This window comes from Alligator sinensis, unplaced genomic scaffold (assembly GCF_000455745.1).
Source record: "Alligator sinensis unplaced genomic scaffold, ASM45574v1 scaffold919_1, whole genome shotgun sequence".
In the NCBI taxonomy this organism is placed as follows: domain Eukaryota; kingdom Metazoa; phylum Chordata; order Crocodylia; family Alligatoridae; genus Alligator; species Alligator sinensis.
In genome coordinates this window covers 650,247-664,453 of record NW_005842191.1, presented here as the reverse complement: position 1 = coordinate 664,453, position 14,207 = coordinate 650,247, and the positions used below count along the sequence as shown (strand labels likewise).

Genomic DNA, 14,207 nt, shown 5'->3' with positions numbered 1-14,207 from the left:
CCGGGGAAGCCGGGCCCGCCCGGCCTGCCGGGGCCCGGGGGCAGCGGGGCCATCAGCACGGCCACCTACACCACGGTGCCGCGCGTGGCTTTCTACGCGGGGCTCAAGAACCCGCACGAGGGCTACGAGATCCTCAAGTTCGACGACGTGGTCACCAACCTGGGCAACCACTACGACGCGGCCACGGGCAAGTTCACCTGCAACATCCCCGGCACCTACTTCTTCACCTACCACGTCCTCATGCGCGGCGGCGACGGCACCAGCATGTGGGCCGATCTCTGCAAGAACGGGCAGGTAAGCGCGGGCCCGGCCCCCCCGGCTCCGATCGCCCCGGGAAAAAGTTTCTCTGCACCCCCCGGGACAGACCGACACAGCCTGCCCCAGCGGGCTCCGAGCCCTGCCTCCCACCAGCTGCTGCTGCAGCCGCCCCGGGCGCCTCGCGGAGCCGGCGCTGTCCCCCGGAGCGGACACACGCACCTGGCTGTCTGCCCGCTCTGCCGCGGGATGGACGGGGCTTTATCCCTCCTCCTGCAGCAGCGGCCGGGGGTGGGGGGGAGGGTGGGGGGGGGGGGGGGAGCCGCATCTCAGCGGGGAAGCTCAGTTGGGTGGCAGGGACCGGAGCTGCCTGATCTGCCCGGGTCGGCAACTTCTTCCCGAGCTGCCTCTGCCCCGCTGTGAGGCTCGGAGGCGCAGGGATCGGGCTCTTTTGCAAGTTCCTCGCAGCGCCTGGCTCTGCCCCTGGCCAGGGGCTGCTGCTTTCCCCGGGGGGCTGCCCGGGTCCTCCCACCGCTCACAGCCACCCGCTCCACTTTCCTCAAGTGTCCCCGGGCGCCCCAAGCCCCAGCTCCCAGCAGCAAAGGTCCACTCTACCCCTCCCTGCCAGATCCCCAGGATGGAGGCGGCAAGGAGAAGCTGCACCCAGCTCCTCTGACCTTCTCTGTTAGGAGATGCCTGAAGGACCTCAGTGCCCAAAGCCCCCTGGTGCTGGGGGCTGCACAGACAGCGAGAGGCTTGGCTCTTGGCCCCCAAATAGCCTTGGATCTAAATCTGATCTAAAGACTCATATCTAAACAAGGCAGGAGAATGGGGAAGCAGCGAGGGGCTGCATCTAAGTCGCACTGCTAGGCAGTGGCAGGGGCAGTATAGGAAAGTTCATTTGGGTCCCAGTCCTGCTCTGAAGCCAGCCCCCCCCACCCATGCTTTCCCTATAGCCCAGGCCATGGAGACATGGGAAGAGTCTCAGTGCCTCAGTTTCCCCTTCTGTAAAATCATAGAAAATGAGGGTTGGGAGGGACCTCAGGAGGGCATCTAATCCAACCCCTTCTCAAAGCAGGACCAGCCCCAACTAGGTCATTCCAGCCAGGGCTTGGTTGAGGCGGGCCTTCAAAACCTCCAAGGATGGAGAGTCCACCACCTCTCTAGGTAACCCCTTCCAGTGCTTCAATGGGATGACCAATAATACCCTCCTTCCTAAGGCACTTCAAGGCCCAAAGCTGAAAGGTGTGTTAAAAGAACAGGTTGGTTCCTTCTTTCAGCCACATTCAGTGTTGTTCTATTAGCCCAGGAGGCCAAAGGACTAGAAGTGCCCTGGAAATAGACCTCAAAGATCTCACATCAAATGGGGCACCCCTCCCTTACTGTCCGAGCCCCCAAGGTCTGGAATAGCCTGCCATTGGAGGTGGTTCAAGCACCCACATTGAACGCCTTCAAGAGAAATTTGGATGCTTATCTTGCTGGGATCCTATGACTCTAGCTGACTTCCTGCCCCTTGGGCAGGGGGCTGGACTCGATGATCTTCCAAGGTCCCTTCCAGCCCTAATGTCTATGAAATCTATGAAAAGGGAGGCTCAGTCAGACAGAGTAGGAATCATGGATGGGGCTCACCAGTCAGCACTATGTAGGGTCATCCCAGTGGCCCTTTTGAGCCTTTCCATCAATGAAGTTGCCTTGTCAGGAGCATCTCCCCTGGGGTGAGAGAGTGAGGTCCATCATCTTTGTGGAAAGTTAGGTCTGGGCACACACAGATGGTTTAGTCCCCCCAGTTCCTAATTCAGCCCCTTTGCCAGGATTAATTTCCATGCAGGAATGTTAACAATAAGAGCACCCAGGCTCCTGCCACACGGGCGTGAAACCACTCTCCAAAGGGGTTTGCCCCAGTATCTAGCAAATGTCCTCCCCCTCCACTCATTGTCTGTGTTCTCCCGAGCTGTCTGTCCCCTCTTCCCCCCCATGCCCCAGCCCTGGGCTGGCAGCATGGCAGTGCTGCCCCACAATTGGCAGAGCTCTCTGAGATCCTACTAGGAAATGCCCTAAGGATGCCAGAAAACGTAAGAGGTTGTTTTAGACTCTTAAATCTGCCTTTCTGTACATTGTGTCACTGTAATCCCGCCTCCCCAAAGAAAAACTGTGCGCGATTTAAGGCACAGATTGTCAGCGTTAATGGTGACTTTCCTGTCACACTTTAAATGTCACCTGAGCTTAATATTCTTTGGTGTCACACACTATTATAGTGGTGCAGTCGTGCCACCATAGTTAGGGCTGCGTTTCAGTGATTCATTTGTAGGTAAAGGAAGTCTGAGAATCACTCCCCTCCCCTCCAAGGCTGTATATTCTGTGGCTGTACATATCTACCAGAGGACGTGCTTTTTCCTCCTCCAGTATTTCTTCTGAAGTTTTCCTTAGCATATACTAAAGAGCAGGGTCTGGCCTCAACAGCAAACTTGTCCTTGGCCTTTCCATTCCTACAGGATAAGGTGCCCTTTGCCTCTGTCCACAACTTGGGGCTGTGGCCTGGCTCCTGCCTGCTGCGGGACTGATAAAACTGCTCATACTATTTATTAAACAGGAGCCACTGGAGGACCTACCTAGGATAAACCACCTTGTGTCAGGATGAGAGAGACCCTCCCCCAAGGGACTCACAGTCTGCAGAGACAACAAGGCAGGACTGGCGTAGAGAGGGGAGGTGGCTTGCTGAAGTGATGCAGCCAGTCAGCATCCAATCCAAGCAATCCTGAATCCCAGCTGGGTGCCCTGGCCACTGGTCCAGCTCCCTTCCAGCCCCTGCACTCCAGTTGGCAGACTTGGCTGTTACTCCGTTACCACGACCAGCTGATATTCTGTCTGAATTTCCATACATGGGCTCAGGCACACAAAGAGCTGAGCCTTGTGGCCCCAGATCGCAGAAGCACTTAAACAGCTGCTTAACTTCAAGCAGGCAAGTCATCCCATAGAGATCAACAGGACTGAGTCATGTGCTTGAAAGCTAATCATAAGATGCTGTGCCTGAGTGGCTTGAAGCCTAGGTATTTAGCACCTTCCAGGGTCAGATGGTATTTGACAGCTAGGATTTAGCCCCACACATCATTTGTCATTGATAGCAGTGAAGGGGCCAGAATCAAGCCTATATACCCAGTATTTTCACCCTATATGATTACCTGAATAATAGCCCTAATTAAAAAGCACACTCTCTCAGCTCAGTTTGTTGCTCTTATGAACTGAAATCTGGAATCCACAGTTTTGATTGGATGGTGAGATTATGGCAACATTTTAAATGTGTGTGTTTACTTCTCTTATTAATATATACTGTAATGCCAATGATGATGATATTTTGCCATTAATGGAAATAGCTTCCCCCCTATTAATAGCATTGCTTCAGCCACATTCCCAAGGTACCCATCTCTGCAGCTTCAGACTGAGAGATGTATTAAAATGCAGACACAGTGACAGGGTCCTGTTCATGAAGCTACAGGGTAGGAATGTTCAGAGGGTCCCAGGTAGATCTTGGCACCACACTCCCTCAGGCTTCTGGGGAAACCTTGGTCATTGCTAATATTTAATACATTTTTCTCACTTTACAAAGCATTTCTGTGCTAGCCCATGCCAATGCAGACCTGAGGGAGGAGCTGAGTGGCTTGCTGCCCTTGGAATCAAAAGGGAAACTCATGGCACTCCAGCGGCACAGGATGGAAAGCAAAGTCAGCACTGAGCCTTGCCCCAAAGGATGAAAAGCTACATCCCTCCCTTGCTTTATTAGGGTCTGATCTTAAACCCATTGAACACAATGTAGTACTCTCTCTCTTACCTTCCTCGGCTTTGGATCAGGCTTGCTTGGTTGCAGCAGCACATGCACATTTTAAATGTTTAAGAGCTGGATCCAGCAAACAGTTATTTATTCTTGAGAAGCTCTTTGTAGCTGCTGTAACTTCCCAACCCTGCAGGCACTAACTACCAAGTATACAGCTCTCTGCTGTGAGCCGATCAGTTGAAGTCACTGAGATGACTCAACAGCAAGCATGTTGGCCCTGATTCAGGGAAGCATTTCTATTCCAGACAGCAACGAAGCTGGTGCTTCATTTTAAGCCATTGAAGTCAATGGGTTAAACACATGCTAAAAGTTAAATGTGGGCATAAGCGCTTTCCTGGATGGCAGCCTCTGCTCCGTAGTTGTGTTTGCAAAATCAGGTACTAACAGATGAATTTATAGGAGCTGCAAAGCTCCTCATCAAGAGTAAATAAAATCAGTTGCGCGTGCCTCTGCAATACAGCTTAATCATCTTAACTGCGTTAATAATCATGGTTCTGAATCAAAGCCATTTCCACACACTGGTTACTAATTACTAACAAAATATCTCTGTTAAAATATTTATAAATCTACAGCTTACAAGGGTGCCAAGTGCCTGGGCATGAAAAGTGCCATTGGGGGGGCTAAGTGATCAGTTCTCAAAGGGCTTGAATTCAAAACGCTGCTGAGATATTTTTGAAAGCAAATGACAGAGTAGTTAGATTCCCACTAAAAATAGAATGACATTACTTCCCCCCAAATAAACCCAAATGGAAATAAAAGGCACAGGGGATCCCACCACAGACTTACAGACCCACACCGCCTTCCCAGTCCTTAGTAAACCCTTGTGATTTTGAGTTGCATGATAAGTCAGGGATAATTGTCTTGTCACTGGACCCCATGCCTGCTGAATCTGGTAGGAATGCTGCCCTTGACTTCCCTGCGGGCAGGATCAGCCTGTGAAGCCCCAATTAGACACAGCACATGAGGATATTCTTATCTAGAAGCAGACAACTGGACCCATTGTCTTTAATGGGAGCTGTCCATGTCAGGGATGTGCTGAACTGTTCTGTAGGATTGTCACCTTTCAGGATTGCTCAGCACTCTGCAGGATGGAGCCCCAACGATGCTTAAACTGCAAATCTTTTGGAGCAAAGCCCTTCGTTTTGTTTGGACAACTCCTGCCACACTCAGTCCTGATCCTGATTGTGGTGTTGCTGGAATACAAATAAATTGTAATACCACACAACACTCCTGCTCTTCACAAAAACCAATGGCAAACAATTTACTACCTTGTACTGGCTAAGGATCGGGCCCATAATTCAGTCTACTGAAACTCGAGGGGGGTTTAGAAGGAAACATTGTAAATCACCATCCCATTAAACTCCATAACCCGCACACATGCAGAGGTGATGCCCCTGGGGAAATGCTAGACATTTGTTTTCGAATGAATAAACGTCGAACTCTGCTAAGCTTTGCCTGATCTATGGGGGCAAAATGTATCTTCCCAAACTCTGGTAAGATGGATGTGCAATCCTTTAAAAGGCATCAGACCTGCACCAAATGCTGAATGTCATTTTTATGTATAATAATAATTTGTGTGTGTAAATGAGAAGGGAAAAGAAAGAGAGTTAGGACTCCTGGGCTCATTTCCCATATCTTGGCAGTACTATTGTACATCTGTCTATTTAACTGAAGTCCTTGTGAACTTTTTACTGTAGTGTCTAGGGCTCAGGGCAGAGAGTAAGGGGGGTCTCATGGTTAGAGTGGAGTCCTGGGAGTCAGGACTCCTGGATTGTCTTCCCAGCCCAGGGAACGGTGACATCTCAAGTTTCTTATGGAGGAGGAGGGAAAAGGAGTCACGGATTCTATTTCCATTCATCTTTGATCTCAGAGAAGTTACTTCACCTCTCCGTGTCTCAGTTTCCCTGCTCTCAAATCCTGGATCCTAATGCTGAACTTGTCTCATGCAGCGCTGTGAGGCTAGATTCATTCAGGTCTCTAATGTGCTCAGTTGGAGGGGCTGCAGAAGGGTGGATAAGTACGAAAATAGGAGGCATTAAAATGGAAGGGTGAGTTCTTCTGTTTGAACGGGCAGCAACAGAGATGCCTCTATAACAATAGAAACCTCACTGTAACTAGCCACATGGGAATAATGATTACCTAGATCATGCCACGGCACTGTTGGTGATAGCATCTGCTGGACGTGAGCCCACATTAGAAAGAAATAAGGTCCCCCTGGCAGCAAAGGGCTGGCGCTAATTGCTGATGACATGATTGGAATCCATTGCACATCCCCTTATGCTCTGGAAGGAGGGTGCTGAGGGGCCGGCAGACACATTGATTCCCTCATCTCTGGCAGGGCTGATCTTTCCCACCTTGCATTTTCTGTAGGGGAAGGAAGCTAAAGATATTCCTAGAGCATGTGGGGAGCAGTCTCTGTCTGCTTTGTGGCACCTGCTGGGCCACCTGCTGAGCAAGCCTCTCTGAACTGAGGCAGCAATTGTAATCATAACAAACCCAGCTTCACACAGGGTCTGCACCCCCCACCCCCCTGCCATCAGGTCTCAGTGGGTATGTCTCACCCCACGGCACACAAACACCAGGATGAGATTGAGCTGTCACCTACTGCCTGGGCTGGGCTGAGGCAGTGCTGAAACCTAGATCCTGATCTTAGGTTTAGGGCAGTGGGTCTCCTTCCTTTTAGTCTCAAGGCAGCCCTCAGAAAATGCCAGCTCTTAGCTTCTCCATGCCTGAAGAAGGGTGTTTGTGCCCAAAAGTTTGCAAAGAACAATTTTTCCAACTTTAATTGGTCTAATAAAAGATATCACATCTACCCAAAGAACCTTGTCAGCTCTTAGCTTGCACTCTTTTGTTGACTAAAAAAAAAAAAAAAAAGAATAGAGCAGTTTTATTGCAAAGAACTCAAAAACACCACAACAGGGCAGGGTTTTTTCTTGTGAATCATGCATATCTTGTGAATCATGCTGTGGTGTCCTGGTTAAAAATCACTGGTTTAGGGAGTGGGCCCATCTCTGCTCCATATTGAGTATGCAGGGCTGCATCCCACTCCCAAGCAAGTACAAAAGCTTCCCCACAAGGGGAAGGTGAGGCCTCTGTTATGTGTTATGGCCCTGATCCAGCAGAGCAGAGGAGCACATTAAATTCCATGGGATGTAATCCTCTATAATTTGCCAGGTCCCTAAAGTACTCCCACTTTCCCCTCACAGTCTTCTACCACCCCACTGGCCCTCTATGCTCCACTACTCCCCTGCCTCACCGTCTACTTTCTGCCCCGCTCCATTCTCCTGCTTCCCCTCAGCCTCCTTCTGCACCCCATTCCTCTGACTCCTCATGGTTTCCTGTACCATTCTCTGCCTGCTGCCCCATGGCCTCTCTTCTCCCCATCTCCCTACCCCATTTCTGGCTCTTACAAGGTAACCAAGGGACCACCATCTTCCTTTCAGGGCACCTATGGCTTCATTACTTTAGACAGTTATGGGAGATGGTAGCTGTTTGGCTACAGTGAGACTGGAGGCAGGAATCAGACCATCATTGAAACTCCTTTACACACCAAATATCCCAAACCATTGTTACTGCTGCAGCTAGGGCCAGGAGTGAACCAGAAGAATCCCAAGGTGGCAGAGAGGTAGCTGCCTTGGGGCTGAATGTGGCTGGGGGGCTGGAATGTGACACAAGGTGTGGTCCCTGGGGAAAATGCCCAGGGTTGTGGAGTGAGCACAGCCCAGTGCTCAAATACCATGGTGGTGAGAATGATACCCTGGGTGGCATAAAGCAGACCCATGTCCCCTGTTCCCTCCTGTTGGACCTGTCCATTCCTTTTCATAGGTGAAGGGAGGAGGAGGAGGAAAGAAAGGAGCTGACACCTGCACCTGTCCTGTGTGTTACTGAGGGAACTTGGCTCTAACACAGGGGTAGGCAACCTTTGGCACAGGTGTCAGAGCATGGCACTCAAAGGTATTATGCTTGGCACACGCACCTTGGGGCAGACGGTGGGGAAAGGGCTGGGGCTGCCACAACAAGGATCAGGTCTCATGCAGGTTGCCTGCCACCCTGGCACACCAGCATTTTACAAGTCAAGGTTGCGGGTGTGTTTAGCGCTCTGCACAAAACATTGCCAACTCCTGATGTAACGCTTCTAACTGAAACAGGCAAGCAGGGCCAGGGGAAAGGTCAGCTAGCTCACTGGCCACTGACTTCTGCCTCATTACAAACCAGGAGCTGCAGCGGGTGGGCAGAGGTAGCAGTAGCAAGAAAAGGGCTAGTGGGCTGAGAGCCTCTCCTAGAAAATGATTCCAGAGTTAATTGGGAAGAAGCACTTCAGAGTCTGTGAAGGTTTAGCCCTTCAGAGAGCCCATCACATCTGCCACCCCCATGGAGGGCCAGGGCCCTTAGTGTCCTTCACTCAGGGTTGCTCTGGGGGTGAGGCATACCCTGAAGGTCAGAGCCCACCAGTCTCAACCCACAGCTCATGCCCTTAATTAAATTCCAACCCTCACCCAAACATGAGGCTCTGGGGTGGGAAGGGAGGTGTGTGGTCAGTGTCACTGTGTTCTGGGCAGGAGTGTGCCCACAGGCCAAACCTTTGCAGTGTGAACAGGACAGGAACAGTGAATGGGAGTGAGAGAAGAATGAACTCCCCTACCTCTTTGGGTATTTCTAATATGTGCGTGGCTGCTACCTGGGCCCAAAAGGCGCCTGTCTCTTGTTTTAGCCTGTAATACAGGGGTTGACAATGTTTTTGGATAGAGTGCCAAAAACACCCACAACCTCAACCTGTAAGATGTTGGCATGCCAGGGGTGGACAGTGTAGAGGCTGCAAGGGGCCCAACCCTTGTTGTAGTGGCAGAGCCCTGGCCCCTTCCCCACATCTGCCCTGAGGGGCATGTGCCAGGCAAAATGCCTTTGCGTGCCACACTGGCACCCGTGCTGGGGGCTGCCTACCCCTGCTGTAACATGTAAGATTGTTTTAGCCTGTAACATGTAAAAAAAATCCCCTAGCTCCTTACATTTAAGCTTGATAACTTCTTATTAACCCCAGGTCCAGGGTTGCTGATCTATCTTTCATTTTAGCTGAATTCCTACAGGAATGGCTCCATCTCATCCCTCATTTGGGGATTTTGTCTGCCTCCTGATTTTAAAGCAGTAGCCTCCTGTGCTGGTCTGAAGAGAATGAGGTCTCACTCTTTTAGCCCGGCAGTTGGTTCATGTATATGCATAATGGCTTGCATGTTATGATATTGAGGACTAAAGAAGTACTGGGATAGAGAAATTTGGCCCCTGATTTTATTCTTAGAATTAGTATTATGGGTTTTAGTGAGCAGTAGTAGGATTGCAACATGCCTGTGGTCTGTACAGAAATCTAAACCACGGTACAACTGAAATTGAGTAGACTATGTAACACGATCTAGTGACCAGGGGCTCTAGATGATAAAGATTACAGATTTATCCAGAGAGAGATTCCAGACCCATAGACCTTGGGGACTCCCGAGTTTTGCTATCAGAGCTGTCTTTCCTATGAAGTGCTGCTTATATATAGGGTAGTCCCAGGCTGCATTACAGTCGTGCACTGCATTTTAGGGGTTTACTGATCCATCTTTAGGAACATAGGGCCAGACTTACAAAAGAGCTCAGCAGGTTGGGAGCTTAGTTCCTTCAAAAACCTAGCCCTTAATAGCTAGAACTGTCAGGACAATTAGCTTAGAACAGGCTGGGTTGTAAAGCTAGTTGTTTCCCCCTCTCATAATGCAAGCTGCATTCAGACTATTGTCAGCTTGAACCTGGGACATTTAGCACCCGCAGCACAGGGCTGAAGCAGCAATCACATTAGCTGCAAAGAGGCTAGTTCTGGATGGTCACTAGAAGAGACAGGATCAGTGCGCTAAACCAATGCTCAGCCTGAGCTTCTGCAATCACACACTGAAATCTGCACATGTACCAGTTTAGCCTTGCAGAATGAACCCAGGTGCAACTGAGCACTGAAGCATGCTGCCACCATTTCCCCTGTGCAATCTCAGTAGTAGGCATGTGCCTTTTCTAGAAAAATCATTGACAAAGGTGAAAAATGCTGGGTCAGTTGCATTATAGAGAGGGGCCTATATTGGTTTGTATGCTGAGAAGAAACCTTAGCTATGCATGTAGAGACTTGCAGGCAGTTATCACGGTGTAAGTGCAGAACACTGGGAGCTAGGATCAACACTGCACTGATTACCATCTGAGCTGCATGGGTTTGTTCGATGGGAAGCAACTTCCTGAATATGTAACATCCCTCTCTTAAATGAGCTGCTAGTCCAGAATATTCTGCCTGTCATCCAGCAGGGCTGACGGACTCTCAGCTCTGGTGCCTGCTCAGATCAGCCTGCTCAGATCATCCAGGGCTGATTTTCTGGGTTTCAGAGCATGTGTTACCATCCCTGAATAAATCTGAAACTGGTGTATTTGGGTCCAGATCGCTTACTCTTCTGGGTTTGCTCTGTGTGTAATGATGACAGATCTTAGCTATGGCATCCTAGCAGGGCCTGTCAATTTGGTTGAAATCCAAAGAACCTGGGTCATGCAGTTTCGCTTCAGTGTTATGGAATCAACTGAGCTACAAGACAGAACAGGCGTGCTGCCATGGGAAGGGTGGCCTGAAATGGGGATTGTCCTGCAAGAGGAAGGAGACAGTTATGTAGTTTAGTGCAACAGGAAATGCTTTTTCAAAGTCCTTTTTGTTTTAATGCTGGTGGAATCTTTGTGGATTTAAATCTTTCCCTTCAGCATCCCAAAGACAAAGGTAACAAATGCGATGCAGGACCCAGGCATGAGAACCAAGAGGAGGAGCTCACTAGAAAAGAACTGATGGCAACTAGCTTGGTTTTCGGTACTGCCTCCCAGAGTGCTCAGCCCCGCAAGGCAGACCCCCTCTTTAAACCATGAAACTGATTTAAAATCATAAAACTTAAAAAAAAAAAAACACTTGTGCATTAGGTTCTGTAACATCTGGTTTGTGAGCCTTTGGTATAACTGGGTCACATTGCTCAAACTATTCTTTGCAACCAGGAGACACTGGGAACCTACCACTCTTGAGAAACAGAAGCATTCAGAGCCTGCCATTATCACAGGGTCCAGAAGTCAGCAGTTTAGGCAAAATACCAAACAGCATAATTAAAATGGAAAGAAATGACAGCACAGAGCTAGGCTGTCCCAAGTGTAGTGGGGCAAAAAACGAACACAGACACAGGAAATTGGCTTTTTAAGTTTCTTTCACATTTTGCCATCTAAAGCCCCAGTCCTGCCAGTGTACATTTGCTCATGACAGCAATCTAATTGAAGTCAATACTCCCGTGTCTAAAGTGCCCAAGTACTTTCAGGATCAGGCCTTAAGATGTTACCAATGACGCAAGGAAGGAGATTTTGTTTTTAATATAAGAGGTTTGATCTTGCTGGCATCCCTTCCATGCTCTTCTTTGTCCTGAAGGTAAATAAATCCAGGGGGATAGGTTCTGTGGGACAGAACTTGTTCTTTTCAGGATTCTTCTAAATTCCTCCTATTGATTTCAGTGGAGCTGAATGAACAGTGGGTCTGCGCATATTGGACCTAGGGGCCAAACCTTCCAAAGAACTCAGGACCACATTTTTAAATGTGCTATACCCACAACAGTATTTCCCATGCTTCTGACCTTCTGGTTGTGCCCCCCACTCCTTTCTGCTATGTGTCAAGGGGGATTTAAGCCTTCCTCAAAGGCATTGGGGGTTGGCTGTAGCTAAGGGTTGGGGTTTTGACTGGGGTGTGCCAGTGCTTCTGCTGGGACTTAAACCCAAAGGTTGCTAGCTGGAATGTCTTGCCTCAGGGTCAGGCTGATTGGTATGGACTTGTGCGGGGGGGTTTGCCATCTTCTGTCACAGGGGACATGGCAGTATACCTGGGATCTCTTGAGCATATATTAACAATCTTTTACAGAAGCAGAATGGTTGTCATAGTCCCCCCATTTTACCTGTAGCAGGTTAGGGTGTTATCTCTTGTGTTGTGTTAGGGTTGACAGTAGTTTTACTAAGAGGTTGGATTATGAATTTGTATAGGATGGTTTGGATAGGGATGATCCTGCCTCAGACTGGGGGTTGGACAACATGACCTCTGGAGGCCTCTTCCAGTCCTACTTCTCTATGATTTTATGAGCAGGGCATCTCATATGCACACAGAATGCTGAGCTGTTCTGAAAATCTGGCCTCAGATATTGCTCCTTTGAAAACTATGACCTGAGGCCCAGGTTTGCTGCTCCCAGCAATACTGAAGTCAGTGCTCTGCCAGACCAGGGGCTGGCCCTTATGGCTTATTTGTAAGCCACACCATAGATGCTGGTTCTGGGCATGTGTAGTTGGCATTTTTCTAAGACAGCATTCCACAGCTCTTGCTAGGCCAGGGGCAACAACAGACTTTGCTCTGCCTGTCAACCTGGGTTTTAGCTTTTGGATTTTCTGAGGCTCTGAGCAATGTCAGAGGGTCTCACAAGCAGCATCTGACTTGCAAGCCATGGGTTAGAGACCCTTGCCCTAAGACACATGGAAAGATTATTTTTCAATAGCTAGACAAGTCTTGGTGCAGACTTGGTGGTGAAATTTGAAGCTAGCCTGTTATTTGGTTTGATGAAGACTAGAGCAGACTGTGAGAAACTTCAGAGGAGCCAGAGCCACGTAGCCCTCTGGCAGATGAAATGCAGTCTCAAACAAATACCAATTGGAAGGGGTATTTTGAGCTGCTTGGGTTGCCTGCTCAGCTCTAAATACTGAGGGCTGTGACCATGAAGGAAAGGACCTAGGCATCACTGTGGACATCTGTGTGGCAACCCCTGCTCAATATGCAACAGGAGCCAAAGACCTAAGCCTATGCTGGGATACAGAGGGAGTGGTGTAGGAAAGTCATTCTGAGGCAGTCCTGATGCTGTTCTATGGACCAATGGGGCATCCCACCTGGTAGTTCTGGGCACCCTGTCTCAAAGAGCAGAAATGGAGAGAGGGAAAGGCAATTAGCATTAGAGATTTCTGTATGAGGAAAGAGGGAAGTGACAGGGACACGTTAATTTAGAGATGAGACAAGTAAGGTGGGATATGACAGAGGGATCTGGAACCCCAGCAGGAAGAAAGAGGTGAATGGTGCTCTGCTTTTCACCTCTCTCCCAGGACAGGAAGCAGTGACAGGGCATGACAGAGAAAGGTGACAGACTAAACCCATCAAAGGAAACATCCATTTTACCAGTGGGACCCAGCATTGGGTATCTGTAGGGAAGGCTGGGTCTGAAAAGGGGAATGTTCCTTGTAAGAAGGCATAGGTAGGACCTGGGGAATATGTTACTGCTGGGAGTGGAAGGGTGAGAGAGATCAGGCTTCCATGTACAAAAGGGCAGTTGCAAAGCGGATCCGATTCTCTCTTTGGCTTCAGTTTTCCCTTCTGTAGAGTGGGGCAAGTGGTACTGATTTCCTTATGAAGTGTCTTGAAGTCAATGGATCAAGAATGCTGACTTGTGGCTTGCGCTTGGTGTTTCTGCTTTACTTCCTTGGTCCTAGAGAGATGCTGCTCCCTACTCCTCCTCCCCTCAGTCCTAGGAAACACAGTATAAGCTGCTCTCCCCTTTGACTGAGTTCTGGTCTGCATGTCTCTCCTGCCCAAGGCCAAGGTCCTGCCAGCAGCTCCTGGGCATGCACTAACAGTGTACATGCACATGCTAAGCCATGATCAGTCCTGCAGGAAGCAGCTTCCTGTACTTCCGTGCTCTTACACGAAGGATGCATTTGGCCCACACTCTTAGTATCTTTGTTCTGTCCTTTAAATAGAAAGGCTTGTCTGCTAAGCAGGTTTTGGGGGTGGGGCACAGGGAACTGCTGTGTGTTGCAGGATTGGGAATGAGGAGCTAAGGGAAATATTAGAGATGGCGAGGCCTATAAATAAAAGCACATCAGGCGCTATCCTTAAATGAAATATTCATGAGCAACTTCAGTGCCAGCCTCTTCAGAAGAAAGATGCCTCTTTTCTCCATTGTGTTGAAGGGAGGGGAGCAGAACTGACTGTCGGTGAGCAAATGCAGAGACCCTCTGATGAGGAGGGGACTCACTAGGCAGCCCAGATCCCAGTCTGTTGAGCATTGTCTTG

The 14,207-nt window shown here is 49.4% G+C and overlaps 1 protein-coding gene across 1 annotated transcript in view; it reads left to right on the top strand.

Annotated features, from left to right (window-relative positions):
* Positions 1-3: 3 nt before the first annotated feature.
* Positions 4-14,207, top strand: part of C1QL1 (complement C1q like 1) — a gene marked incomplete at its 5' end in the record, with an annotated part of 42,498 nt that continues 28,294 nt past the window's right edge. The window contains one exon of the mRNA XM_006026402.2: positions 4-294. Within this exon, the coding sequence (XP_006026464.1) occupies positions 4-294 (291 nt within the window). The remainder of the gene's footprint in view (positions 295-14,207) is intronic.